General features: G+C 40.8%; 1 protein-coding gene across 1 annotated transcript; it reads left to right on the top strand.

Moving 5' to 3' along the window:
* The first annotated feature begins 442 nt into the window (after positions 1-442).
* Positions 443-27,492, top strand: RAB20 (RAB20, member RAS oncogene family). Its single transcript, XM_051607960.1, has 2 exons — positions 443-726; positions 26,424-27,492. The coding sequence occupies exons 1-2, from the start codon at positions 555-557 to the stop codon at positions 26,942-26,944; spliced, it is 693 nt and encodes a 230-aa protein (XP_051463920.1). The 5' UTR covers positions 443-554; the 3' UTR covers positions 26,945-27,492.
* The last annotated feature ends 376 nt before the right edge of the window (positions 27,493-27,868 follow it).

Here is a 27,868-nt window from a genome sequence, read left to right as displayed (position 1 = left end):
ACTCAAACCATTCTGCGATTATTTCAGAGCAAATTTCTGCCTCTCTGTTTACACTCCGGGAAGGGAGGGGGAGAAGAGGCTGGGGGCTCCGGGAGAGCTGCGGGGCTGCTGACTTTGGCGTTCCCGGCTGGAAAGGTTTGTCAGCCTGGGGGGGCATCAGCATCCCCCGGGGGGCTCCGTGTGGCCGAGCTCCGGCCCGATGCCCCCACGGGAGGCGGCTTCCCGGCACCCTGCCGCGGAGGGGTGGGCCTGGACGGCCCGCACACCCCCCCAGCTCCTCCGGGGCAGGCCCGCGGGGATAAGGAGAGTTGGCGGAGCCCCGGCTGCCTGCCCGCCCGCGTCCCCTCCCCCTGGCGCCGGCGAGGGAGGAGCGGGGCCGGGCCCAGGGGTAGGAGGAGCCGGGGCCGGGGCCGGATCGCGGCAGCTCCGGCAGAGCCCCCGAAGTTTGCGGTGCCCGCCGAGGGGGGCCTCGTCCCGCCGCTTGCGGGGCTCCGCTGCGCCCGGCGGAGCGGGCGCCCGGGGGAAGGGGCGGGGAGGGGCCGGACCGAGCCGCGATGAAGAAGCCGGACGGGAAGGTGGTGCTGCTGGGGGACATGAACGTGGGCAAGACCTCCCTGCTGCACCGCTACATGGAGAGGCGCTTCCAGGAGACGGTCAGCACCGTCGGCGGAGCCTTCTACCTCAAGCAGTGGGGGCCGTACAACATCTCCATCTGGGACACGGCAGGTGAGACCCCCGGCGCGGCGCGGCCCCTCTCCCGGGCAGGAGTGGGGGAGGTCCGGTCCCGCGGGCTCCCGGTGCTTCCCGGAGGAAAGGGCCGCTCCGAGCTCCGCGGGGTTTTGGCCGGCGGGTTGCCCCTCTCTTGCGGGCCCGGGGATTGCGGCGCTTGCCCCGCCGCCGTCTCGGGCGGGGGCTGCCTGCCGACACCCCCCTCGCTTCGGTCGCTGTGCCTGCCTTGTTCTTTTCCCTCATTTTGGCTCGGTGCTAATGTAAGAGCTGCTGATGGGAAAGACTGCGGTCGGGTGACCTCGCTGGGGACAGCTTCGCCTTTCCGAGAACCCCGGCGCGGGAGCTGGAGGGGGGAACGCCGCTCTGCCCCGGCGGGGGGGGCCGGGACATCCTCCACGGCTGCCCGGCCATCGGCGTGTTATTTCGGCACGACTGTAAAGTCGCTTAAAACAAATGGTTTGGCAGTACAACAAAGTCTGAAAAGAAGCACGTTTCTGATGGGCCGAAAGACGCCTTAGAACGGCTAATATCTGGTCTTTGGGGACCTGCTTCGCAAAACCTGGGTGTTCAGAGAGGATGCTGGTTGGCTTTCGTTTGCCCGAGTAGATGGCTACTGACTGCAACTCCAGGCAGGAGTTAAGAGAGGTTACAACTTCTGTTCATCACTCCTCGCTGCACGCTTTCAGATCTTCCATTGATCTCAGCTGGTGTCAGACTCGGACTTTCAAATGCACGCAGCTCACGACCCGTTCAGATGTGGCTCACTCCTTCACCACAGCCATCAAGAGCCTGTACATAAGGATTTAATGTGCCGAGAGGACGGGCTGCAGGCAGTTCCTGTCTGGGATAGCAGCAAGTGGTTGTCTGGCCCACAGTGCTGCGGCAGGCAGCATCTCTGAGATGCAAGAGGGAGCACGAGTTGTAGTTTGAAGTCTTGGGGTGGACGAGGTGGGAGGGCATGGGCTGGGGAAGTGGTCTGTAGTCTTGATCGAGTGAATGTCTTCCTTTTGGTTAATAGGCCAGAAGCTTTGCTCTGTCACATAGAGGGCCAGACTGCCCTACCTTTCCTGCTCTGGCACGGGGGTTGGACTAGGTGATCTTTCAAGGTCCCTTCCAACCCCTAAGATTCTGTGATTCTGTGAAAATGTAGGTCTTTTGTGTTGCTTGTGGGAGAAACATCTTGTTCAATTTTTTTCTTGTTTTCACATTTAGCCGAATTTTGTTAAAATTGGTTAGTGGCAGTATGAAGAATGCAAATTATATATAATTGCAAAATCTGGGGAGCTGCAGCATCGTGCAATATTCCAGTTTCCTTTGGGTGACGTTTGGGAGGGAAGTTCTTTTGCTGTGTCACTTCATGTCACAATCTAGTCCAAAATGGCTTTTCCTGTGTGAGGAATTGAGAAGAAGGAAGGAGAGAATGAAATTGCCAAGAAGTGATGCAGAGACACCTTTTTTGGAGGAGGAGAGATGTTTAAGAGCTTTTGCTTCTTGCATTTTTTAACTTGTTACTATGATGAAAGCATGCTAGCAGTAGTTCTCTTCTAAATACACTTTGTACGTCTTCTGCAGTGTCTTCTAAAAAATTCTTCTTCAGTTTTAGAATTGACACGTTTTACTGTGCAATGCCTCTTTTGGGCAACTGCTGCTTGTTTCTAGTAAGCCAGACCCACGTGGGTGATTAGCAGTGGACTTTATTTAAACAGAAGAATTATGTTGGTGAGATTGTTCTTTGGTAATTTCCCTGATGCCCTTCTGCTGCTTTTGTTGGTTTATTTGTTTGCATTATTTATTATTTATAATATACTATAAAGTTACTCCCTCCCAGGTATTGTCTTATGGATTTAAAACCTTCTTTTTTTTTCACTAATTTGTTCTTTTTGCAGTATTTTATTCAGTGTTGCTTGAGGATTCAGGTTCCAGCTTTATATGGGATCTGGAGTATCCACAGGTGGTTCCCCATGTGGTAGGGGAAGCACCCATAGGATACCTGTCTCAGGACAATGCAAGCATTCAGAGCTCATCACCTTCCTAGCAGCTGGAGTTCCCTCTGTGCCCTGGGGCAGGGCCATTGCTGATGCTGCTGCCTGCATAGCTTCCTGAGCATCGGCTAGACTTCTGTAGCAGGATTTCTGGAGCTGTATTTGCGGAGCACCAGCTGAAAAGTGGCTGTGTGTTGTCCTGAAGGCGGCATAGCACATCTTCCTCATTCTTCTCTGTTGTTGGCATTAGTGTGGAGCTCAGCATCCCATCTCTCGTGTTTCAGAGGCACGTATAGACTCTTGCACCTCTCCCTATTAACTTGTGCTCCTGCAGAAAAAATGGAAGTTGCCAAGACTGGGCTAGACAGACCATCTTGGGGCCTGTCAGCTCTGGTTTGTGAATAGCTCTCGTTAATCTTCTAAGAAATAGTAGCTCCCATGACACATAGTGTGCATTCTCCTGTCCTGATGAAGAAGGAAGTGACCTTGTGGTCACTGCAACTCTGTTAAGTCAACAATGGGATTCAAAAGCCTTTAATATTTATTTTTTATTATTTTTCTTTTCTGTGGACACAATGTGTCTGCAGTCCTTGGCTCTTATCTTTCTATGGTGTCACTGTTTTATCTGTACCAGGTGGGTACCAAGTAAGAATTTTTTGTTTTAAGGAGGAGCTTAAAATTGAGCTCTTTTGTCTGTTCATTATCCTGATGTTGCTTACTTCTGAATTCTTGTAACGCAGTTACAGGTACATCAAATATATACAATACCAATATATTGTTTTCTCTGACTGCATGTGCATAGATACACAGGGGAATCCAGAAAGAAAAGATCATCCAGGACCTGAAAAATTGTTTAGCACAGCAACATGACAAAAGTACAGTTCAGTGTTTGTACCCGTCTTACCTACCTGAATGCTGAATGCCAACTCAAGATGTCTGTCTTAATATCCCAATAGTGTTTTATACCATGTAAGAAATATTGAAGATTTGGCCTAGAAAATGGGGGGAGGCTTGGTAGCAATTACTATACCAGTTCAGTACTCTAGTAAAATACACAGTTATACAAGGTTAATTGGAGTGCATGTTCCCTTTTTTAAAGTTTTCTTTGTTCATGTCTTATTTAGTATATCAGTGTATGTCTATTTTTGTCGTTGCTTATCAGCATTATTTTAGAGACTGTTATCTCCACAGCAGTTCCCTGTATTTTACTTTCAGTTCAGTCTGGATGGTTATTTCTTATTCTGGTATGGGTTAAGCAGTTTGCTGTAACAATGTAAACCTTGATACGCTGAAGCTTTGTTCCTGTAGCACAAAGTTCTGTTTTTACAAGATTAGACTTCAGTGATTGATGAGTATATCTGCAGTAGCAGTGATGGATCAAAAGTTAAGCATGTGTTGATGCTAGTACTACATCAGTTTAATTGCTGATCTTCTGAATTATTTAAAATACATGTAACTTTTACTCATCCCTCTGTTGATCTTGCATTACTTCTCACTCTAGTATTCAGAAAAATCTCTTTTTTTTTTTTTTTTTCCCCAGGAAGAATTCAGTTTGCTTGCCAAAGTGCCTAAAATGTATGTTTCTGGGTTGTTAACTCTCCATAAATCATAGAAGTGCTCACCTGGCCTGTTCTACCAAGTTAGGTCTGAAGTGCAAATTGATTATTCTAGGGAAGACTCTTCTCTTGGTTGTACATTCACACTCCTCCATAGCTTGGAAGAATCAGCTTCTTAGTCTAGTCTTCCATGTTGCTATCCACAAGTCTTAGTAAAATGGATGTGCAGAAGTTGTCAGACTTGATTACTTTTTATGTAAATGCTGACAGCAAAGAGTTCAACATTTCCGGTGTTCCAATCTGATGATTATGAGAGAAGTTATTTGGATTGCATTCAACTCAAGGAAACAAATAAGCCACAGAAGGAAGAATACTTGGGAGAAATATATGGTTGCCATGTTTTTATGCTCTTTTTTCCTTAGCCATTTGATTTTGACTGTATCTCCATTGTCAGAGGCTTGGATAGATGGTGTTGTGGCTGATCCAGCATGGATTGTTGTATTCTTGTTGCAGATAATTATTAATTTACTCCTTAGATGCTAAAACTACAAATTATATTTACTTCTGTTTGTGTCAGTTAATTCAAAGGAATTAAATAAAAAAAGTGTGTGAATTGTAAAAAAAAAGAGAGAAACTGTAAACGTCTAGCATGTTTTAAAGGACTAGTCTGCTGGATAGAGGCCTAGTCTCTAAAGCATTTGAGTGTATTCTTTGACACCCTCATAATGGTATGTTTGAAGTAGTATTTTTCAGAACCAAGGAAGGTAAGCAGCAACATCAGCTAGAAGAACTTTCTCTTATGAAAGGGGTGGATGTTTGAGACTCAGGCTGTCAAAGCTATACATATATACATGTGTATTTGTGTGTATATATATCTTGTAGGCAGTGTTGACAGCAACTGCAGAGTAAACCAAAACTTCCTGTTGGGTGTTGGTGGCATGCAGCTCTGAGCTAGCACATAACCTTTTATCTTGGTCAGTGCAAATGCATCCTGAAGTTCTGAGGGTCTCAGTCCTGCTCCACCTCTAAACCTGGAATACTAATACATGGCAGTTGCAGCTAACAATCTTGTGGGAGTGTATAATTCAGGCTTATTTTCTGGTGTGCCTTAATATTTCAAAATAAAAGAGTTGTTTCTATGTTGGATTTCAGTGCCCCCAGCAGCAAGGTTTCTTAATTATTATTGGTCAGTGTCCCCTGTATTGCTGGCTGGGTAAGTCAGACTGGTAAGTTAATGACAAGTATTTAATAAAGTTCGCTTCATGATCCTGTGATTGTATTTTAAGAAAGAGTCTGGGTTTTGAACTTAACAGGTAGTCATGCAGCATGATAATGGGGAAACATAAAGGTTAACTGAGAAAGCAAGCTTCCTTTTTTTTCCTTCCTCTCATCTTAAGCTAGCTGATTTGACTTCTGTGAATATTCAGCTATTGGTTAATATTTTTACACCCCCGACCCCATTATTTTGCATCGGCAGGGTTTTTTTTTCTCTGCGACTTTTGACTTGTTGGAGCTGATAGGGACAAGAGAGATAAACGTAGCCTAGAAAAGGCTTTTTGGTGGCTTGGGTCAACTGCTGTATATCTGTTTAACAAATGCTTACACCTCTTGTGACTTGTTTGCTGATGTCTGATGGATCAGTGCTGGTGGGCATGTGTGAATCGCTCGCAGTTTCTGATGGGTGGTGTTTCACTGGGGCAGGGCAGGCCGTTGCTGGTGCTGAGCTTTCTTGGGATAGGTGTGAGTGTTCAGCTGGTAAGAAGCGCAAGGGTCCTCCCTTGCTTAGTAAGGCTTTGAGTCTTGACTGTGGTTTGTTTGGTTGTTGGTTTTTTTCGGTACTTATCTGGGTAGGTGTATGCTTCCTTCTGCACGTTTTTCTCCTGGAAAGGGGGTGACCTGTCAAAGTTCTCAGGGGAAACTTGTGATGAGGTGTGACTCAGTCCTTTGCAGTATGAGATCAGCCCAGGCAGGCTGCTCTCCCCGCTGCCCTGGAGGCAAATGTTCCCCTGTGCTGTGAACAATATGCAAATATACAAGATACAGATAGGCTGTAGATAAGCAGCAAGCATGGTCCTCCACCATACTGAAACAGAACAAAGAAAGAGTAGGATTAGTGGCGTATTTTCCTCGCAACTGAAGATCAGTCATAGCTACTCTGATACTCTGCTTATTTAGACTTTAGGAAGTAGTGGACTACACTAGGAGAAGAGGAGTGGGGACTTACATGAGACAGCTTCTCCAATATGGGATGGTTAGGTAGGTTAGTCAAAGCCAAAGAGGACTCTTGAGGCACGTTGGAAAGCCTTTTCAAACCAGGTGAGACGGTGATAGGGTAGCAGTTGGGGTTGAGTCTTGCTGAATGTGTGATGAGGTATCTTTAATTGAGGAGGTAATTTGTGGGGTTTAGAGGATGTCACCTCAAGCAGTGTCTTAGGCATCAGGGATCATTTAGTGAGAGACTGGTGAGAATGTACATGCACTCAGGAGGCTGAAATTTAACAGGATATGAGATGGGAATTAAGAAGAATAAAATGCCTTAAGTTTGTTGCTGGTGAGTCATGGCTTGTTGGGGCCCATTTGGCACTAAGAGGCTTCTTTTTTTTTTTTTTTTTTTTTGCCTCTGGGAATATTATCCAGCAGAATATGATGTTAGCCTCTGCGTATTAATTGTTCATAATTATTTCATGTAAAACAATGACAGCTGAGGACCAATGCTTTGTACACAAATGCTGTGGCTTTCCTGGGATTACTGTGTACAGTTACAGTCTCCAGATCTTGAAAAGGAAATCATAAGAATGGAGGTTCAAAGGGACAGTGTGGTTAGCTGCTGAGAAAAATCTCTTGTGTATGTGGGGAAAAAGCCCTGAAGAGAATTCACTGTCAGTGAGCTCTGTATCTAAAGCCTCTGAACCTGCTTCAGAGGCAGGAATAAAGGTTTTGCTTTACACCATCCCTGGAAGAATGGTTTTGTTATTGTGAAACAGTGTACTAGATTACTTTATTCTGCAATGAATGTTTTCTGAAAAGAGCAGAATAACTTGGGAAGTGATTAAAAATATGAAGAAATAATGAATTGCCTGGAGAAAGTCCTGGAAGAAGTTATTTTTTCTGTGTACCAGAACTTAAGAATGTGACAATACACAAATAAATTCAAAGGGGCAGATTCACTGCTGCTGAAATAAAGTGCTTTTCTATGCAAGTGAAATAAAAATATAGAAATAACATGTTAGGGGGAATTGTGAAATATACAAAACAAGTCAAAAGGAAACAGGAGACAAAATTAACTCAGTTTGTTTATTCAGCTATGGCTGATTCACTTTATTGAAGGAGAAGTTTTGTTTCTAATGTGTAATTTTATTACTGACCCTTGGGCAGGCAAGCTAATAGGGAGGGTATGGTACTTTTATGTTGTGAGTACTTGATGCAGGCCAAGATAAATGTCATGTTTGAACCTCTGCAGTAACTTCTGTATTCCAGCCCCCATGTTAAATTCCTGCTTTGCATGTGGTATTTAATAACAGCGTGCAAAGTGACTGCACTGTTTTAGCCCAAGTGGGAATTCACTTGACTGTTAAGTGAGGCTCTCTCTCAAATAGTACAGTGACCTGGCTTATGCTGTGCAGTGTTGTGCCATGGCATTGTGACTTGATGAACACTAGCAGCTTTGGAGACCTCGGCAGCACCTCAATTTCTATAACAAAAGAGGTTGTCTTTGTTATCTAATTTTGGCCTAGACTGAGACCTCAGTTTCAGAGTCAAACTGTGAAAAGAGGGAGAGAGAGATGTTTATATGGGCCATTTTCAAGTGCACCTGAGTGGATGGTGGAAGGGAAAACAAAAATACATGTTTGTCTAGTCCTTTGTGCATGGCTCATATTCTTGTTTTTCTGTGAAAATCTTGCTTTTCAGCTTTGGCTGATAAAAGTGAGTTTGTTCAAGTGCTTGAGTTGATTGAATTAGTCTATTTTAAACCCATGTTTTAGAGCTCCAGATCCTAGGTTGGAGTGATACTGAGAATCTTCCTAATGAAGAGTTTGTGCTTTTGGCATTACATCTTTTGTTCTCTGCTTACTGAAGGAGAGGTGTATTTTCCAGATATCTCTGTCAAAATTGACTAGACAGATGAAAGGTTAGTTGGAGTGTTGACTGTTTGTTTTGTAGCAATACAAAATGAAATGAAAATTAATGAGAGTGGCAGGCACGAGCAAAAGAAATGGTTAGTTAAACAATGTAAATGCAAAGCTGTTGACAAAAACTGCAGGCATGGACATTAATCTTCATGGTGGATTGGGGGCAGGTGGGAGGAACTGTAGAAAATTTCAGAAGGGTGTCTGATTTATTCACTTCCATAAAACAGGTCTCCTAGCAGTGTGTGTGTAAAGGATTAAATAGGTGTTCTGTGCAAGACAGCACGTTATTAGTGCCATGTTGCGTTCTTCACTTTCACTTTACTATTTGTGAAGTGTATACCTGAGCTGCTTAAGAAATTGCCACTCTTTCAACAGTTTGGGCATGAGGGGGGAAAACACAGGGATGGAACATTTTTTTCCCTGGTAGTTCTCTCTCTAGCTGGGTAAATAGTGTTGCACAGAACAGCAAAAAGCTTCATTGACTGTAACATAGAGATACATGTGGACACAGTAACTCATATTGACTCTATTCTGGTTATTTCTGGGGTACCAGGCACATTCCAATGAAAAACAAATAGATACTTAAAATTAGCATTGCACGTTTAGGTGCCTGAATTTAGGCAATCTGTGTTGTGGTGCCTTTTTCTATAGACTATGCAATGAGCTTTTTCCTTTAGAAGGAAGGAGAGAGTGGGTGCTTGAAATGTAAGTACAGGCCAGGTAACCAGCTGTTAGCTGTATGGCTTTACAATTGCTCCTTTGAGTGCTCATTTATGGTGAGTGCTTTTTTTATTTCACTGTGGTGCATGAATATTAAAGCCAGGGAGACTCATAGCCAAGTTCACAGTGTCTTGGCTGAGCTGCTTCTGATACATTGGGTACTTTAAATATCTGTGCTTCACACTGCAATAATCTTTTATCATAGATGAGTTGTTTGCTTCACTATAATTATTGTCTTGTGCTGAAGCCACTAGCCATGTGAGCTTCCAAGTGATTTTTCCTGTGGCACTGCTTCATGGGCTGAACTGAAGGTGAACTTGGTAATTCCTTGTCTGAGTCACATTGTACTATATTGCAAAATATCCAAACAAGTAACCTTTGTTTGGGGCTCCATCCGGAAAGAGGCTGAGTCTGTTGTGGATACGTCTGGAGCCATTACAAATTATGGAACAGAAATAATAATTTTCTCTCCCAAGTCTGAATGACTTGCTTTCTTCCAGGTGAACATTGGGTAGAACATCCTGGGATTTGATCAAAAGGCATCAAACTTGTCATAAATGCCTTTTGCTGCACCTGTCATATTAACTATAACTTCATATGCAGTGCCTGAAGATATGCCTAGGAAATGAAATTTTAACTTGGTGATAAAACTTAGCTTATGCAAGTGGTACTGCTGAGAGCAGACGTGGTCAAAGGAAATGAGTGGTTTTTTGCTCCTAATTTGAATGAATTATCAACATAAGTAGTTTGCCATCCTTCACCACAGGAGATCCAGGATATCATCTTTTAGGACTACAAAGTCAGTAAACATATGTGATTTCCTAAGCCTACTAACTTACCTGGGTGTGGGAAAAAATAATCTAGAAGTTAACTTCTTAACTTCATTTTTAAAGGGAGATAGATAATCAGATGTGTTTGTGAATCTTCTGATCTATCTTTCCATCTCTTAGGAAAGAGACTAGAATTGAAGTTGGCTTTGCGTGGGCCATCAAGGAGCCTTTCATGGCTGAACTGTGACGACACCCTAAAAACTGGTGTGAGCTTGAATTTACTATAAAAGAGCAAAAAGAGGGAAATGTGTATTTCAGCTTTTGCCTTCTCACCAATTCCATTAGAGCAAAAATACATTTTACACTAGTTTGTAGCATGGTGGAAACTTCATTTACAGTGCTCTAGGAGGAGAGACATTTGAAACTTGCAATACTCACACAGGCTAATGTCTTGCTATGAAATACAGTTTGGTGCTTTCATGTTATTTCTGTTCTGCCCTTTACAAAATATTTTTTTTGTTGTTTTTGCTTTTTTTCTGTAATGCAAATAACTCATCGTATTTTCAGCTACAGTGAATACCTCCTTTTTCCTTTTTATCCCGTGTACAGGTTAATGAATGGAAGTTTGGAATAATTTTGTTCAATAATGATTAAGCATCTGTTGTAGGTACTTCTCCCTGTTACCTGAGCTTCAGCTGCTGATCCACTGACATTTTTTATTTAATCTGTTACATGATTTAATATTCCTAATTACTTCTTTTGTATTTCAGGAAATTAATACAAAATACAGAGAACATAGCTTGTCCAACCATCCAACTGCTTTTATTTACTTAGTTAAAAAATAATGGTCTTCATTCCAGCAGAAATAGCAGGATATTTTTATTACAGGTTCTGCAGCTGATGACTACTTAGGAGTTTTCAGAAATGTATAATATTTGACCATAGATATTTAAATACTTGAGATTTTGTTTTAATTATATCATTATCTGTAAAATGAAGGATGGCTTAGACCTTCAGGAACATGTTCTTCCTGTAAGAATATATTAACTAGAAACCCTACAGAAACAGTTTGGAGGTGGGGCAAGAGAAATTAACGTGTAGTACACTTTGTGAAGAATGTGAAATGAAAGTTAGGTAGCTTGAACTAGCTTTTAAAACAAAATAAATGTCTAAAATGCTGGTCATTTGCTTGGTAACAATTTCTCTGCATGGGGTCAACCAACTTTGATTTCTGCTTAAGTTTACATTCCCAATCCGCTTAATGACAGCAGTCTTAAAACCTACATATGTGATGATGTGCTCTGGTTGCAGTGTCCTTCAGTTGAGCTCCTGCTCCCCTTTCCTCAAGGGGTTTGGGCTGATGGACTTCCCCTTCTGGTTGTGCACGCTTACTTCAGCAATGGGGCTGAAGCTTCGTGCAGTTTAATGCCTTGTGTTGTGAAAGTCCTCAGAAGTTCAGTTTCTGTTCTTCATAGTGGGCTCTGTGATCTGGACAAACAAATCTGTTGTTGCTGTCTTAATTGTTGCAATTAGCAATCTTGCTAGTGGTTATATTTTAGTCTTTTTGTGTTGTTGTGTGTTGTGTATTTGTTTCCATTCTCCAGCTGTAATTTTCTCTCAAAAAGGGAAGATTTTTCTTCATTCAGAAAAGGGTGAAATAACCAAAATAACCAGAATCTGTAGCAGTTTATTGTTAAAAAAAAGAACATAAGAAAAAGCCCTCTGTAGCTGAGTCATCATCTTCCAGGCTTCATAAAAGGAATACTAAATCCTGTGGGTTAAATACAAGTGAGCTTAGGTGTTATAAAAGTAAAAAAAACACCACAAAGCAACAAAAAATCAAACTTCCCCCCCTGTTTGTTTTTTTTTTTTTTTCCTGAAACAGGCTGTTATTTATTTAAAAAGTAAATCTCTAATTTTGTGAAACTGCAAATGTCTCAAAGCACTCAGCTCCTCCAACCCCTGCTAGTATGATTACTTCTTATTTTTCTGAGAAGGAACAAACTCCTGTAAGGCTGTCTTTAGGACAGGAGCTTTCCTTCACATAACAGATCGCTGTATGTATCACCTTCATCTTGTTTCCTTTCTCTTCCTGTTCTGGTTTTGTGCTTTTTTTTCTCTTTTAAAACTTCAAGCCTTGGAAGCCTAGTGACAGTAGAACAGTTGGCTCTGTCCTCTTTTTTATGCCCTAGAGATGCTGCCTTGTTGCCTTAATGATGAAGGAAAAGGATATGATGCATGCAAACCAGTAGGAAGTTCCCTTTCAGTAAGTAGCTTCTCCTCATGGCATAGGGTTGAGTGCTGGACAGTGGTAACACTGCTCTTTGTAGCTTCTTCTGTGTTGTGAATTCAGCAGTGAGGTGTTTATGGTCTTTAGTGGTACTGCCTTTATAACAGGTTGGGGATCATTAATGAGACAAGATCAATTTTTACCATGCTTGTTTCTTGGTTTTCGTTTCTTTAATCCTCAAATTAATGCCCCTGAAGAAAGAGTTCTAAGTATGCTCTTAAGAGTGTAGACAGAGAAGCCAGAAGTGGAATGAAGAGGGTGAAATAAATAGTGCTGCAAGTGTAAGAGCCACGTGTTCATCTCATCCAGCACAAGTTCTGAAGACACAAGCCATGCGTGCTGTGATAAAATAATCTGAGTGAGGCGAGCAAGTTTTAAGTACATTCCTGTAAAACCCAGATGGCAGGTGTACGTCTGGAACAGTCTCCTATTGTTGGTAGTTGGTGAAGACAGCCCACTGGATCACCAGAACTTCCTTGTGTTTTTGACAAGTAGCAGCTATCCAGAAGCACCCAGTGAAGACGACTTCACCTGAATAGAAACTGACAGGGGCTGGTAAGGAGTAGAAGCAGTTCTAACTTTCTTGAAGATAAACTATGAGTTCTTAGTTGAGAACCTGCCTATAAATGATCTGATGTTGAAATAAATAATAAAAGTATCTGTTTAATGAGTGGGCATAGGTTTAAGTCCTGTGCTACTGATAGGAATCTGTCTTTAAAAAAACAGTAGTAGTCAATTTTTCATTCAGTTTGTAGGATCCATGGCCTTTACTTCTACCCATTTAGCAAGGTGTAAATGTTTTTCGAATTGCTAGTGAATTTGGGTTTAAAGTTAAACTCTAGTATTACAAATCAGGAGCTAGCATATAGTTATCTACTGCAGCTGAGTTCCATTTCACCAGAGCATAGTTTAACCTCAAATAAGAAGCCCGTATCAAGTACCTGCTGGTGCAGACCATCTGTGGGTGCCTGCTGGTGCTCGGATCACCCTAGCTTCTTCCTAAGGTGTTTCAGTGTTACTCATTATGTGAGCAAGAATTTATCATTTTTGAAACACATGACACAGAATATCACTTCTGGCAAGACAATCTGCCAGCTTTCAAGATTTTTTCTTTGTGAAATTTTGTCTCTGTTTTTCAGAATATGAATGTTGTAATTTGTAGATACTTTTTTTTTTTTCTTGGAATGCTGAACAGTGATGATTAGCAGCATTTACAATTCAGCAGTTAGTGCAATACACCATACGTTTGAAAGTATTTCTAGTCCTCCTCTTTTGTCACCTAATCTGGAAAGGTACTAGTGGGAGAAGAGATACATGGAAGTGGTGCTTGAGGTACTGTCTACATATGGGCTTAGTAATTAAATATTTTTATCTCCAAAAGGAACCATGGCCAATATAATATACTGGGGTCCCTCCTTCTGTATTGTAGGGCCCCAGTGCCAGTACTGAACAAAGCTGTGCTGCTGCTGTGGGAGAAGAGGATGGCCTCTGGCTGTGGGAAGGTGCCTTCTTGGGAGTGTATGACCAGCTTGTCCTTGAAGCCTTCCAAGCTGACTGCCGAAGGCTAAAAAAGATGTTGCTTCTGATGCCCTGGTGCTGTGGTAAAACTCACTGCAGAGATCCCTTGAAATGTCTGAAGAATGAGCTTTCTGCAGTGTCTTTTTTGCAGTTTTGCTGCACTCTGACAGCTTGTTGCCACTTTTTAGGTATTGATGGCAGGATGGAAAAAAGTGCCATTGAGATGGGGCTGATGGAAAATAGGTATTGCCATAGTTAACGTTGTCATAAGTGAAACTCTCCAGTGGAGCTGTGAAAGAAAAAAAACTAACTTAATGTTTTTTCCCATGTGACTCCACTTGTGTGGGTGTTCACAAAAATGTTTATAGCTGCATGTTGGTTTCCTGTACTTGGGAAGGGGCTTGAGGACCGACAGCCAGGAGGCAGAAATACCTATGATGTGTTTGGGGTTAAAATGGTAATATGGCAAAAAAAAAGTTTCTAATACATGAGACAATTTCATTTTATTTATGGTTGGGTACAAAACTTAATCCATAGAGGATCTGCAGTTAGTAGCATGAGGTGTCCCTGCTCATGGCAGGGAGGTTGGAACCTGATGGTCTTTGAGCTTCCTTCCAACCTTAACCCTTCTATGATTCTATAATTATTTTCCTTCTCTAACATGTCGATAGCCTTAATTAAGATGTTTATTAGGTTCATGGTATTTCCTTGCTCAAAAAATGGTGTGGTGTATTGCATTGATTGACTTGGTATGTACATAGTTACCCTTCTGCAGAAAATTGGTATGTTTGTAATTTCTATTCTGAAAAAGATATCTAAGGCAAAAGCAAAATACCTAATGAGGAAGTTGAAAAAATCTAAGTAAACTTGAAACAGGAATAAAAATGAAGAAAACAAGGAAGCATCTCTAATCTGTGAGGGGGCAGGGAGATGCTGGCTTGCTGAATTCTCACTGAGAGCTGGCAGGAATGCCTGCTGAGTGGTAGCATTTCAGGGTGCTTCTGGAGATACATTGAGGAGTCCACTCTCAACCAGCCCTACCCATTTCTGGATTTATTTATTTTTTTTAAATCACACACCTGTATCAATGTTTGCTTGGGTGAATTGGAAGACAAGTTAACTAGCCAGTTCCTTATTGAGCAAGATAAATCATCCAGCGTGTGTGGGGTGACCTCCTGGCCCCTCAGTGCCAGTCAGTCTGTGCTGAAATACACCCATCCGTGCATTCCTGCCTGAGCTGAGGGCCTGCTTCTTCGTTTGAAGAGTATATTTAGGGAGGGAGTGTGGGCTTTGGAGATCTTTCGGAGTGTCTCTGAAGATAAGGACTTGGTAACTGCCTCTGCTTAGCAGTTGCATAGAGAAGTGGGCTCATCTGCAGTGCCTGTTCCCGTGTGGAAAAGAAATTGTAAATTTAAGGAAAAAGTATCAGTTTTCAGGTACTGGAAAGAAAAACAAGCTGCTTTAGGGCTCATCCTGTGGAAAATGAATTGCTTTTCTGTAGGAGGGACTTCTCTTGGAGGAGATGGATTGCTATTCAAGCAGGCATTACAACCCCAAAGGCTTCCTGCACAACTCCAGAGCAAACTTCTTAGGCAGGCGAAGCTGTTTTACAGCCCTGTTCTGTAACTGACCTCTTTGTTACCCACCACTGAGCAATATTGGACCGTCAAGCTCTGCTGCTGCAGCTAAGTGTTCAGTGCTATTGCTTCCCTTAGAACTCTTCCAAAGTAAATCTGAAGGGTTGTTTTTTTTTCCCCTTATGGTTTGCTTCCAATCATATCTTTCCTTAAGAAGGTAAGCTGCCAAATGACCGCTTCTCTTTAAGTAGCAGATTAAAAAGGTTCAGAAGAATTCACGTTGATGCTTACATTTTATTTACTCAGTTTCAAATTTCTAAATTCATCCTTGCACTCCTGCTCCCATTTTAGTACAGGGGTACAGAAGCTTCATAAATTTAACTCTCAAGCACCCTTGCCATGTTTTCTTTTCAGTAGAGAAGGTGTTGATGCTACATCTCAGCTGGAGTTCTGGTGGAGCATTTGCTTGTAGACAAAATTATGATGTCCCATAAAGCTGGCATGCCCTCATTCTTTTGCCACACTTCAGTGTTTAAATAAAACATCTTCCTACACAACTGTGAGGTTTCAGAGGGAAATAGATAAATACTTGTGTTTGTTTTTTTGGTTTGTGTTGCAGATGCACTCAAAAAATGCATTCTGGTCTGGTGGGGCTATTCTGTTCTTCTACAAGGCAACTGGGCTTTCAGACAGCTGAAAGTATGTGAACTGCTTGAAGACTCTGGGATTATTTTCTTCACTATACAGTCAGTGAAGAGAACTACATAAAATGACTGGTTTGAAAAAAGTAAGTCTAATCTAGCTAAATGAAAAAGCCATCCAGGATTACAGAGGCATCAGTGGGAACTCTAGCTACAAATAAGTGGATTTTTTTATTTTTTGCATGTCCAGCTAAGGTTCTATTTTGCTAAACCAAGCAGGGTAGTGTGGTTAGGAGCTTTATTTTTTTTCTCTGTAATGCTCGGTGTTACCATGCATAATATTATTACATTTAGAACTATGGATATAAAGCATATTGGTGGAGTAAAGTTGGTGTTTTTATGGAAGCTTTGATTTTGAAATTAAAATTCTTGTGATTTTAGAAGCTTGGGCTTAATTTCATTATTAGAATGTAAGTTCTACTTTATTCTTGCCAGCAAGGAAAATAATTTTTTGTATTTATGCAGCAGAACAGATTCCAGGTACTTTTTTGTCCCAGAAAAGCTGAAACTACTTAATGAGGTTAATCTTGTAGACAAAAGGGATCTCCTCTGATAGTATTTATTTTTCTTTATACAGGAGTTGTGTAGGTCCTTTGTTTGGTGAAGACATTGCTGGTTATAGATACCATGAGTATGCATTTAGTCCAAAGATACTGTGTTTGTAAGTCTCTTTATAAAAAGATGATTGCAGCTAGAAGTATGCAGACTAGACAAATGTGTAAGGCTGCAAATAGAGACTAATGGTGTGGAGTGCTGGTAACAGATTAAGATAGAACCATCTGGGGAACAATATGTATTTTGCAAGGTCCATTGAGTTGGTAGTAGATGACAAACTGAGCTCTTTGTCCCTCGTGATGCTCCAAAGCGTACAAGCTGTTCTAAGAAGTATACCAAGTGTTGGGAGGGATGAAAGTAGTGAAGAATTTAAGTAACCTCGTAGCTTCATTGAGAGTCTTTTAAAGTCTTGGTTGTAGAATAATATGGAAAGGTTGGTGAAAAGAGCTACAGGTATGGTGAATGGTTTAGAGGCATCTGTCAGAGGCAAAGAGCATGAATATGAAAAAAATGTTGATTTCTTTGGCCTAACATGAAGAAGGTTGTCATAAAGGAACACCTTTTACAGAGAATGGTGGGTTTTTTCTGTTTTTTTTTCTTTCTTCTGTTTGTTTGTGGTTTTGTGGTTTTGTTTTTTTTGTGTGTGTATGGTAGGTTGTTTCAAAGTCTCATAGCTGAAATGCAGCAAAGTAATTCATGCGATATTAACATGCCTTTTTTGTTTGCTTTATAAAATACAAATTCTTTAGGCGTAAGATGAGGGCTGAGCAAAATTCTATCATCTTTATAAAGCAGGAGATCAGATTTGAATGAGCATTATTACACTTATCTCTGGTCTTGCTCTGTGATTTTTTTTTTTTTTTTCCCCCTCTTCTCGTTAACTTGATCTCCTCCTTCCCATGAACATGTCTGACAGGTTTGTTCTTGGGGCCTTGTAATGGAGGTCTTCACTGCCAGTTATGGAATGAAAATTGGCAAACTGCTCTTCAGGGCTAGATCAAAAAAAGTTTCTGGGAATATTTAAACTAGTTAAATTTAAACTGAATAATACAGGATTTGATAAGGTGACTGTGGGATGTTTATTATTGGTGAGAGAGTTCATCTGCAGTAATCAGATTTTTTGGATGGCCCTGTGACTCAGCATGCTCTACAGGATTAACAACGGATTGATCCACACCAGCTAAGCATCTGCTTTTAGTTTAGCTGCCTTTAGAAAGTGAAGCTTTTACTTAAAAGCACATTTCTCCATAAAATATCACTGTTAGCTGTCAAAAACCCACAGCAAATGTTTACCCATGTTTCAGTTGTGAGTTCTTGAAAGGTGTGCCATGAGTTAAAGCTTTTGAGTAATTTCCTCAGCACACGAGAGAAATGTTGTCACTAGGCATTTATTTTGGAGGTTCTACCAACACAGGACCAGAAAGGGAACCTTTTGGGAGAATATGAAACAAAGCTAACTAAAACTAACTAGCTGAATTCCCATTTATTTTCTGTTTTGCCACTTTTATTAAATGAGATTTTATATGTGCCCTTTGGTTGAAGTGAAACATACCACAACAAGCAGTCATCTTCAGATAACGCTCAGATGATCCTGGAGATTGTTAACCACGTCTCAGAGTTTGGCATGTGACCTGCAGTACACCAGGCTGACATGATTCTTGCATAACTTCTCCACGTGCTGTTTGTCCTAACAATAAAAGGCCCATTTAAGTGAGCTTCTTTGGAAGAATTGTTTTATGTGAATCGTGCCAAAGTATCACTTTTGGAATGTTAATTGAATTGGTGTTTTAATAACGATTGAAAAGTCAGTTGAAACTGCTTGACCTATTGGTATAGTTCAAGTGTGATGAGGGAAAGCTGTTCTCAAGAAAGCATATGAAGGGGTCAGGGCTGTTTTGAACTGCAATTACTCTGGGTGTATATAGCAAAAAAATTAAGAAAGAAACCCGGCCAAAATAGAATTATGAGCACTTTTTACTGATTTAAACTATGAAAGGGGAACCAAATTAATAATACTTGCTGCTGCCATTTGTTTTAGCTGGCTGTTAAGGTGACTTTCCTTATGAAAAGGCTGCAAACTAGGAATAAGGTTGAATCTATAAAGAAACAGAGGGAGCAGTACTATTAGCAAAGCTATTAATCCTTTTAGGGGAAGACTCATCCTTCAGAAGGTAGGTGAGTAGCTAGATTTTTAGTGCAAAATCTTTTATGTACTTCATATTTGTTGGTTCCTGCTGAAACATGTGCTGCAAACTTTATTTATGGTTTGTCCATTATTTTTAGTTTAGTTATTATATTTAAAGGGGAGAGAAAAGAAGTAGCCTAAAAGATATCTGGATATATATTTTTTTTTCTTTCTTTTTTTTTTTTTTTCATTAAATGTACAGCTATTCTTACGTATAGAGTGGAATTTGCATTTCTAGTCAGTAAAAGCCTCCTTTTTCTTTATTTCCAATAACATCTAATGATTGTTTTTGTTTGTTAAGATTCTGAATGGATTCCTTTCCCAGCCATACTCACACTAAAGAATTTCCTCCTAATGTCTAACCTAAATCTCCCCTCTTTCAGTTTTGATCCATTCCCCCTTGTCCTCTCACAACGAGCCCTTGTAAAAAGCCCCTCCCCAGCTTTCCTGTAGGCCCCTTCAGGCCCTTGAAGGCCACTATGAGATCTCCCTGGAGCCTTCCCTTCTCCAGGCTGAACAGCCCCAGCTCTCTCAGCGTGTCTCCCTAGGAGAGGTGCTCCAGCCCTCTGATCATCTTTGTGGCCCTCTTCTGGCTTTGCTCCTCCTCTGTAGTTTGTCTTTATGCTCTTTTAAAACTTTCTGGTTTTCCATCTTCATCCTACTTTCAATATGTCTTTCAATGTCTTTTTTTTTTTTTTTTTAAACTGTGAAATGTAGTTGGAGGTAAAAATACATTATTTGTGTTTTTAGTGCCCTTAGCTAAAGCAAAGGAAGTAAGTAAGAGTTGCTTTTCATAACATGCTGGTAGTTGCTGGTGTGGACTAGCATTCCAGGGGGTAGTCATCTTCTTTTGGCACAATGTTAATAGCTAATTTAGGAGCCTGAAAGCATATTGGTTTTGTTACATGAGGGAATGGAAAGAAAGGATTAGTTTTATTTTTTTCCTTTCATATTGCATTGGAGACAGAATCTCCAGTATTAGACCTTGATGCTTAGTTTTTCCTGATTACTATTATAGTTTCTCTTGTTATTCCATGAAGAATGTACTAATACCTGTCAAATATTCCTGTATAAGTTTGCTGGGGACAAGTGCTTATCCTTCAAGGATAAAAGGTAAGATTTATATTCTTTTTTAAAAATAGCGTACAAGAATTAGTCCTGTCAAACAGCCCTTCAGTTAGTAATTGCTGAGTATTTTTCCTCTATTTTTGACTCCTATCAGAATTTGGGTTCTCTGATAACTCTGTTTGCATGTGTTTTGGTGTGTGTTTTATCCCATACAATGCTGCATCACTGATGGCAGTTCAGTACACTTCTAAAAAAATTCCATTTTTAATACTTGTACTCACACGAAGAGTGCCGCTTAATCTCTCAGGATAAAATTCGTACTGTGGTACCATAGCTCATAAATTTGGGATTGTAGTGCCAAGGCATTTCCTGTTTCATCAAAAGTTTTCTCTGCCTCCAGCAAGGTAAGAAGTTGGATTTTCTCAAGTAATTTATCAGGCTGTTCAGACGAAATCAGGTCTATTGAATTGAATTTTGATATCTTATAGAATTATATTCTAGAATCTGCTAGTAGTTTGTACAAAATTTCTGTATGTGAATTCAACAGGGACTAGGTCATACTGACATAATTTAATGCCACTTCCAGATCAGGAAAGTAATGTTACATTCTTCCTGTGTAACAGCACACTGAACTCTTCAGATCTGCCTTTTATTCAAATCACAGAATCATAGAATGGTTTGGGTTGGAAGGGACCTTGAAGATCATCTAGTTCCAGCCCCTGTGCCTGGGCAGGGACACCTCCCACTAGACCAGGTTGCTCAGAGCCCCATCCAGCCTGGCCTTGAGCGCATCCAGGGGCAGGGCTTCTAGTCTTTCTAGTCATTGATTTTTGTGTCCAAGTCAAACATTTCTTAGTGGGGGTTTGATATTTATTGTGTGATAGTTAAAGCTGACTGAAGGACAGGGCTCAGTTTGATTGTGATTTCTCAGCTTGCTTAAGCAAGAAGCGAATGTTTGCTCCTCTTCATGTGGCTTTCTTGCTCGCACTGACCTGCTGTTTTGCAGAAGAACCTTTCACATGCCTAAAATGATGCACATAGAGATACTTGACTTAGCAACTGAGAGTAAGTTGTATTTAGAAGTTGAGTAGGCTTGTCCCAATCATATGTTGAGCCTTCTTTCTTGACTGACTGTATTTGAATGTTTTCTCTTTGGAGAGCTGTATTAAAGCATTTTCCTTTGTTCGCTGTTCACTTAACCCATGCGGCTGTTATTTTATTCTTCCGTGTTTTGCTCTTTCTACTTTAAGACATGAAAGTAGAGCCCTTTGGGTATTAAGATCAGTACTTTCCTATGCTTATATTGCATTCTGCTTTGGCCAAGACACCTATATCTGATTTTAATAACTTAAACAGTAGCTCCTTAAATAGGGCACAGTTCATGCCTTGAATATTGATTCATATCTAAGTAATGAGTATAAACAAAATACATGTAATCTTGATTTTTAGGAGAGCTAGAGGTCTGTTACATTCCGTAATGTAGCACTGTCAATGTATAATACTAAGTGAAGGTGGGGCTTAAATTAATTTTCTAGTTGCTCAACTGTAATTGTTTTGTTGGTTGGGTTTTTGGGAGGATTTGTGGTAGTTTTTGGTGTGGGTTTTGTTTTTTTTCCCTCCCAGAGACTTCTGTTATATGGGGAATTCTGTCTTGGAAGAAAACCAAATGCTGGGATTTTTCTAATGGACTGGGAAATCATGTGTTCAGAGAGATCCTGGATGAGTAAAAATTGAGCTCCTCAGTGCTTTCTGACTGATGTTTTCACTTATTCCTGCTTAGGTCCTTCATGTTAATTCTTTGGGATGGAGGCCTTTATTTTTATCCCTAAATAATGACAGGCATAGTCTTGTTCTTAATAAAGCTCTTTCTTTCAAGGGAAATGTGATAAAGCCACCTAGAAGAAATAAATATCACTCTTGCAGAAGGTAATGAGGAACTCTGACTTCATCAGTGTCAGAACTTTACAGCCTGACTCGCATGTAGGCAGGGGAATTTTCCTGAAACCTTCAGGGACCTTTATTGTTTTGTCTTTGATAGTCAGACTGTATCTCAGTATATGTGCACAAACGGAAGTATCAGCTCCTAGAAAAATTGTTTCACATAATGTCCTTTAAAGGGTGACGACTTTACTGCTTTGTCTGCAAACAGAAGGAAGTGCTCTTCCTTAAAAAGGAGTTCCTTTCTCTGCCCTTGTGGTCTCGGAGATGTTCACACTGAGGTAACTCCAGAGCATCAGGGTCAGCCTTTGACTCTTCATCCACTGCAGCTGTATCCTCAGCTCTCATTTCTTTCTAATACTGATTTCCACACTGTGTCATACTTTCCCTTTTCTTTCCTGTTTTTGCTGTTTTCTTAGGGCACAGTTCCTGTAGCTTTTCATGTGCATTCAAGTTCAGACTCCTATAAAGGAGAATTTAAAAGGCGAAACCTAGTTGATGCCTTGGGTTTGTGTTTATTCCTCTCTACTGTTCAGATGACAATCCTGCTTAAATTACAGTGAAAATCCTTACAAGACACCTGTTTCATGGGCTGAGAACTTCTTGGACAATTTTGCACTCTTGTTATTTTTTAATGCAATGTTAGTGTGCTTCTGTTGCTCACCTGTGTGTTTTCCACACCACTACTTTTAGGGACTCAGAATTTATGATTCTACTCAGACTGTGGTATCAGAGTAAGGACATTTCTTTTTTCAGTATCTTCTGAAGACCTTTTTAGCTCTTTAGTATGTGTGGTGTTTTATTCCTCAAGACTCACATTAACTGGATGTTTTTCATTCTTGTGCCTGCTCAACACTGAGAGACTTAAAACTTGTTCTTCCAGTAGAGGATTTCTTCAAAAAGAGTGTGTGGGGGTGGTTATACTACTTAAGTTGTAGTGAAAGCCTTTGAAGAGGTGGTAGGTAAGGAATGTTCAGCTCTGGCTGGAGGAAACCTGTTGCTCTTGTAAACATCAACAGCAACTTCACAGACTACTGTGGATACCATCCCTAGGGACAGCAGACAGTAGGAGAGCTCCAAGGAGGCTGAGGCAGTGGCTAATATTGCTGTTGTCAGCAGATCCCATAGCTGGGACCTGGGAAGGGAATGCTCAGTCAGGCTGTGCTTCCAAATCAGAAAAAAGGTTCATGTGGGCTGCTGCACTGCAGCTGAGAGGTGAGGGTGCTGTAGGAGGCTGACTAGATCAAAGCCTAGCCCTTAAGTTCAGGTCTCAGCACACTTCAAATCTACCCTTGCTGGATTTATCAGACTAGTCTCTTGCAATGTCTACTTTTCTCTTCTTTCTCCCCTGAGTTTCTTATGAACTTTGTGGTACTGAGGTCCATTTGGCTCAAAATTCTTTGATTTATGACAACCATCACAGGACTTTGAAAATGCTTGCTGGCTGTGCTGCTCCTGAGCAGGTGAAGGCTCCAGCAGGACTTCATATACCTGTTGGAAGAGCCTCTGAAAAGCTAATGGTGCTGCAGGTAGTGATGTAGCCATAGGGGTTGTTGAACTCCTGTAATAAGGCAAGATATAAAGATGAAAAGAAAAATGGAAATGAGTTTTTGGTTGCATGGCTTTAAGGAATTTCCCTAATGCTGTGCATTTGTGGTTGGTTTGGTGGTTCTGCAGTTCCTTTGATTGCAGATTGTTCAACAGTTTTGCCACTCTTCTCTGTTACCTAGTTTTTTGTTGCTTTGTGGTTTTGTTTCTAATGGGTGAAATGGTTTTAATTCTTGGATTCAGGGATTGCCATTCAATTTAGCCAACTGTGTAAAGAGGTACATGGTTGTAGTGGGACCAGATGGGTACAGAGAAAGAAATAACTGGGCATAAGAAAGGGGTGGCTGTTTTCATGCAATAAGGTTCTCAGTGTAACATCTGATACTATTCTTCCTGAGACCTTGAGGGACAGATAAAATATTAGTTTAAATACTTTGTGTAGTTTTGGGGAGTTTCCATGTTTAGGGTTGTTCCAGCCCTTAAATCCCACAAGTGCCACTTGTGCCACAAGTACCAGAAGGATACTGTGCTGCAAAAATAAACAATACATTTTTTCTGCATGTAGATTGTGCGTGTGGGTGAGAGAGGGAGCCTATCCATAAGTCCTCTGACATAATTAATCCCTTATGCAGGGTAAATTCTTAATGTTTCTTTCCCCTTTTCAACAATATAGTAGTTGTAGAAGTAGCCAGTTTGTAGTTCGAGTCTAAAAATGCCATGCTGTATGTTACACTGTTCAAGATTAAATTAGCATAAAAATTCCATAAAACAAGTAATAGTATTGTTCTAGTACTCATTGCTGTAGCTAATGATTTTGGGGGCTGGATTTTGTCTTAGGCATCTGAAGTGGGAGAATGGGGGAGGATATATGTTCCATTGTGGTTTCAAGACCACAATATAACCAGGGTTTGGATAAAAACAAAGTAGGTCATGGCACAAACTTCTATTGAAAAATTGGAGACTTAAAAAAAAAAAAATCACTTGCATTGTAACTAAAAGCACAACTTGGAAGATGAGATTGGAGGAAAAAGTGTAAAAGCACTGACATTCTCCCTGCCCTACAGCCCGATCTCCCTTGCCCTTACCCAATAATGTACAATACTCTTTTGTTGGAGGAAAACAAATCAGAGGTTATACAAAATTGCACTGAACTAATTCTCCATAAACTTTGCCTGGTGCTTTTCTGAACCCCATTCATTGAACTTTTGCCCTCTGCAATGCCATATAACACTTACTGCCAATTATTCACTGTGTAGGTTGGTATTTAAACTACGTGGATGATTTTTTGATGGGGAATCACTTTCTGCATTATGAGAGAAATTAAATAGTTGCTTCTGAATTCCTTTCTTGGTATTAAGTCTGAATTTATAGACATCTGGTTTCACCTTTTTTTAATCATCCACCAGCCTGAGAGATCCCATAATTTTTGCTCAGGCAAAAGTTTTGTATATTCCTGAACATCCTCACCAGCTTCCATTAGACCACTTTATAATGTATTCTGCACCTTTTCAAATCATTTTCTCTGAGAGCTACCAGAGTTTCACTAAGTCTTAAAAGCATGGTGAGCTTTGGATTTCATGTTCTAGCTTGATGTTTTCTGGTATTGTTTTACTGATAACAATGAACACTGCATCTCTGCTGGTCACTGTGGAGTAGGATCCTAAGTTGGCCAAAGGACTTACACAGTGACTCAAAGATCTATTCTAAGTTCTGTTTCTGACTGCAATTAGGCACCAAGTTAATTTCAGTTTTCCCAATAGACGCTGACCTGTGTTTTTCAGCATTCATTTCTTCTGCCTTTCTTATTTCACAGTCATATACAAAGATTTCAGGATGCTGTAACTCATGGTGGTCAGTAATTTTGTACAGAAAATTAAGGTAACCAGATGGCTTCCAGGTTTTCTATAAATGGAAGTTCTGTGCAAAGAGACTATACAGAGAAGGGTTGATAAATTATGATGATTCTTAAATGTTCAGAAGAGCCTAGTTGGCTCTTTTTTAATATTTCTTTTTCTTTATTCATTCACACTTCTGTTACATCGTGACCAAAGGCTGACTCTGATGGTTGGTAGAAGTCTAGTTTGTTTTATCTCTTTTTCAGTAGAGTTTTGTGGAGTAGAGGGAATGTGCTACAGCAAATTCTGCGTATAGCAGGCATTTGGGGAAAGTTGCAGTATTTAATAGGAAAGGAAAACTGTCTGTCTTCTGCCTCCTTTCTCTTAGTCCCTTTGCAACTACTAAGAACGTTGTTTGCTTTCCAAAATTTAAAGAGTCAGTTTTGTCTTCCAAGAAACAAATTTGACGTACACCATCAAGGTCTAGCTGGAAGTGCTGGTAGATACTTGCTGAATGATGATGAGGAGGAAGAAATGTTTTGTTACAGCTGTTGGTTATTGAGTGATGGTCAGGGCATCTTAAAAGATAAATTACTCTTAAAATGTAGTTTTATTGGTTCTCTATAGTGTATGTATTTAGTATGCTAAACAATGTGTGAGTACTTGTGATGGGACAGATGCATATTGGTACAGGGTATATAGGGCAGCATTAAAGACAAGTCTTTCCCTGCAAAGCCAGTGTACCTGAGACCTGTGGGCACATAGCATAGGACTAAGTTGCTGACAGGGTCCTTCCAAAAACCTAGGAAGAAGTGGATTACTGACTTTTATCTAGATTTCTGAACTGGATGTACTTGAAAGCATGTACTGAATTTATAGAAACAGTAAGTTCTAGCAGAGTTTGAAACAGGAGGATGTATTTTTTTGTTCATAAACGGTTTAATAGGTGGAATGGGCCATCTGGGTATGCAAGCAGGGTAGTTGTTAGTGTGACATAAGTAAACTAGCATGCAATTTATTAGAAAAAAAACACTTTTTTTTTGCTTACTTTGAATGCTGTGTCACCCTCGCTTGCTCACTCCTCTTTAAAGATTCCCTGCTCTGAACTGGAGCAGGCAGTGAGCTGAGCTGCTCTGTGACAGTGTTGCACTCTTAAGGAAAAGCAGAAGGAAAAAGCTGAAAATGCAGTAAATAACACATTTACCTTCAGTGTTGCATCCGAACTTGTGAAGTCGGCTTAAAATTCTTTTAAACTCTTACTCGGTTAATAATGTAGCTTCCAAGAGACTAACTTTCTTTGCTGTGTTTAAACTCTTGCCAGGACGGGAGCAGTTCCATGGCCTCGGGTCTATGTACTGCAGAGGAGCTGCTGCTGTGATCCTCACGTATGATGTGAACAGCCTCCAAAGCCTGACAGAGCTGGAAGAAAGATTCTTGGCACTGACGGACAGTGCGAGCGCTGACTGCATTTTTGCTATTGTTGGAAACAAAGTTGACCTGGCGGATGACTGTGCTTTACCACCGGATGAAAATAGACCTGAGAAGTCTCTTGCCAGCTGTGGCTCGAAGGTGCGAAAACAAGTCCATGCAGAGGATGCGATTGCACTCTATAAAAAGATACTGAAATACAAAATGCTCGATGAGAAGGATTTTCCAGCAGCTGAAAAAATGTGCTTTGAGACCAGTGCAAAAACAGGGTACAAGGTGGACTACCTCTTTGAAACTGTGTTTGAGATGGTAGTCCCCATAATTGTACGGCAGAAAGCTGAGGGGCCGCAGCAAACTGTAGACATTACTGACTACAAGCCAGCAAAAAGGACAAAATCTGGTTGTTGTGCCTGAACCATTGACATGACATGAAGAAAAGGGGGAGGGATTCTTTGCTCCAGCAAACTGAGGACTGGCAAGTGTTTGCAGTTCACCAGAAAGGAGAAGTCAAAGAATAAATAGGCTAAAACGGTGCATGAGAAAAACCTGAATCTACTGACCATTTAAAGTTTCTGGGAAGTTCTGTGTACGAAAGTGGGAATGTGAGTGAAATTATGGAGGAAGACTTGCCAGTTTCCATGGTCTCTGAAGAAAAACGGTATTTTAGTCCAATTGGTAGCGACAATCAATTGAACAGTTTTGAAGGAGTCTGATTTTTTTTAATGACTCACCATTTCATCTTGCATGTAAATGACCTGACAGCTTTCACATGTTTATAATCTTTGCCCTTGCAACTCTAACTTTGGAAGATTGAATACATGGTACTTTTATATTCTTAAGAAAAAAAGAAAATCCAAGTATAATTTATATTTGTAGCTAATAAATCAATTACAGTTGTTTTATGTCAGATATAACAGTGTAAGATTCGGAAGCCAAACGATTAAAATCACTGTGGATACGTACTATTCATTTGGAGACTTTATTAATGTGAATTCTCCTTCCATAGTGGGCTTTCATGTATTAACAAGCAGCATGACAACTGTTGCTGCTCTAATTGCAAGTTGCAGGAGGAAGTTTTTTCATTCATTTTTCTCTTGTAATTCTTTGTCATGTGGATAGTGAAGTGTTTTTGCAGAAGGGAGCAGTTTTCTATTTTGTCTGCATGGTGCCTATAGGATACCACAGTGTTGAATACATGTGTTCTGTCTCCCTTCCAACACCTCCTTAGTTCTGCCCAGGCAAAGCTGCAGCTTTCATTTTTAGCAGCTATGTATGACATTACCATCTACCTGCAGGGAAGTGAGGGCTGGCATTTTCTGATGTGATAGTGGCTAATGC

Source organism: Apus apus, chromosome 1 (assembly GCF_020740795.1).
Source record: "Apus apus isolate bApuApu2 chromosome 1, bApuApu2.pri.cur, whole genome shotgun sequence".
In the NCBI taxonomy this organism is placed as follows: Eukaryota; Metazoa; Chordata; class Aves; order Apodiformes; family Apodidae; genus Apus; species Apus apus.
Note: the sequence above shows the minus strand (reverse complement) of the source record. Positions and strands in the feature narration are given on the sequence as shown.

Coding starts and splice junctions, on each gene's coding strand:
- RAB20 (XM_051607960.1), top strand. CDS start 555: ATGAAGAAGCCGGACGGGAAGGTGGTGCTGCTGGGGGACATGAACGTG. Junction 727..26,423: donor CTCCATCTGGGACACGGCAG/GTGAGACCCCCG, acceptor AACTCTTGCCAG/GACGGGAGCAGTTCCATGGC.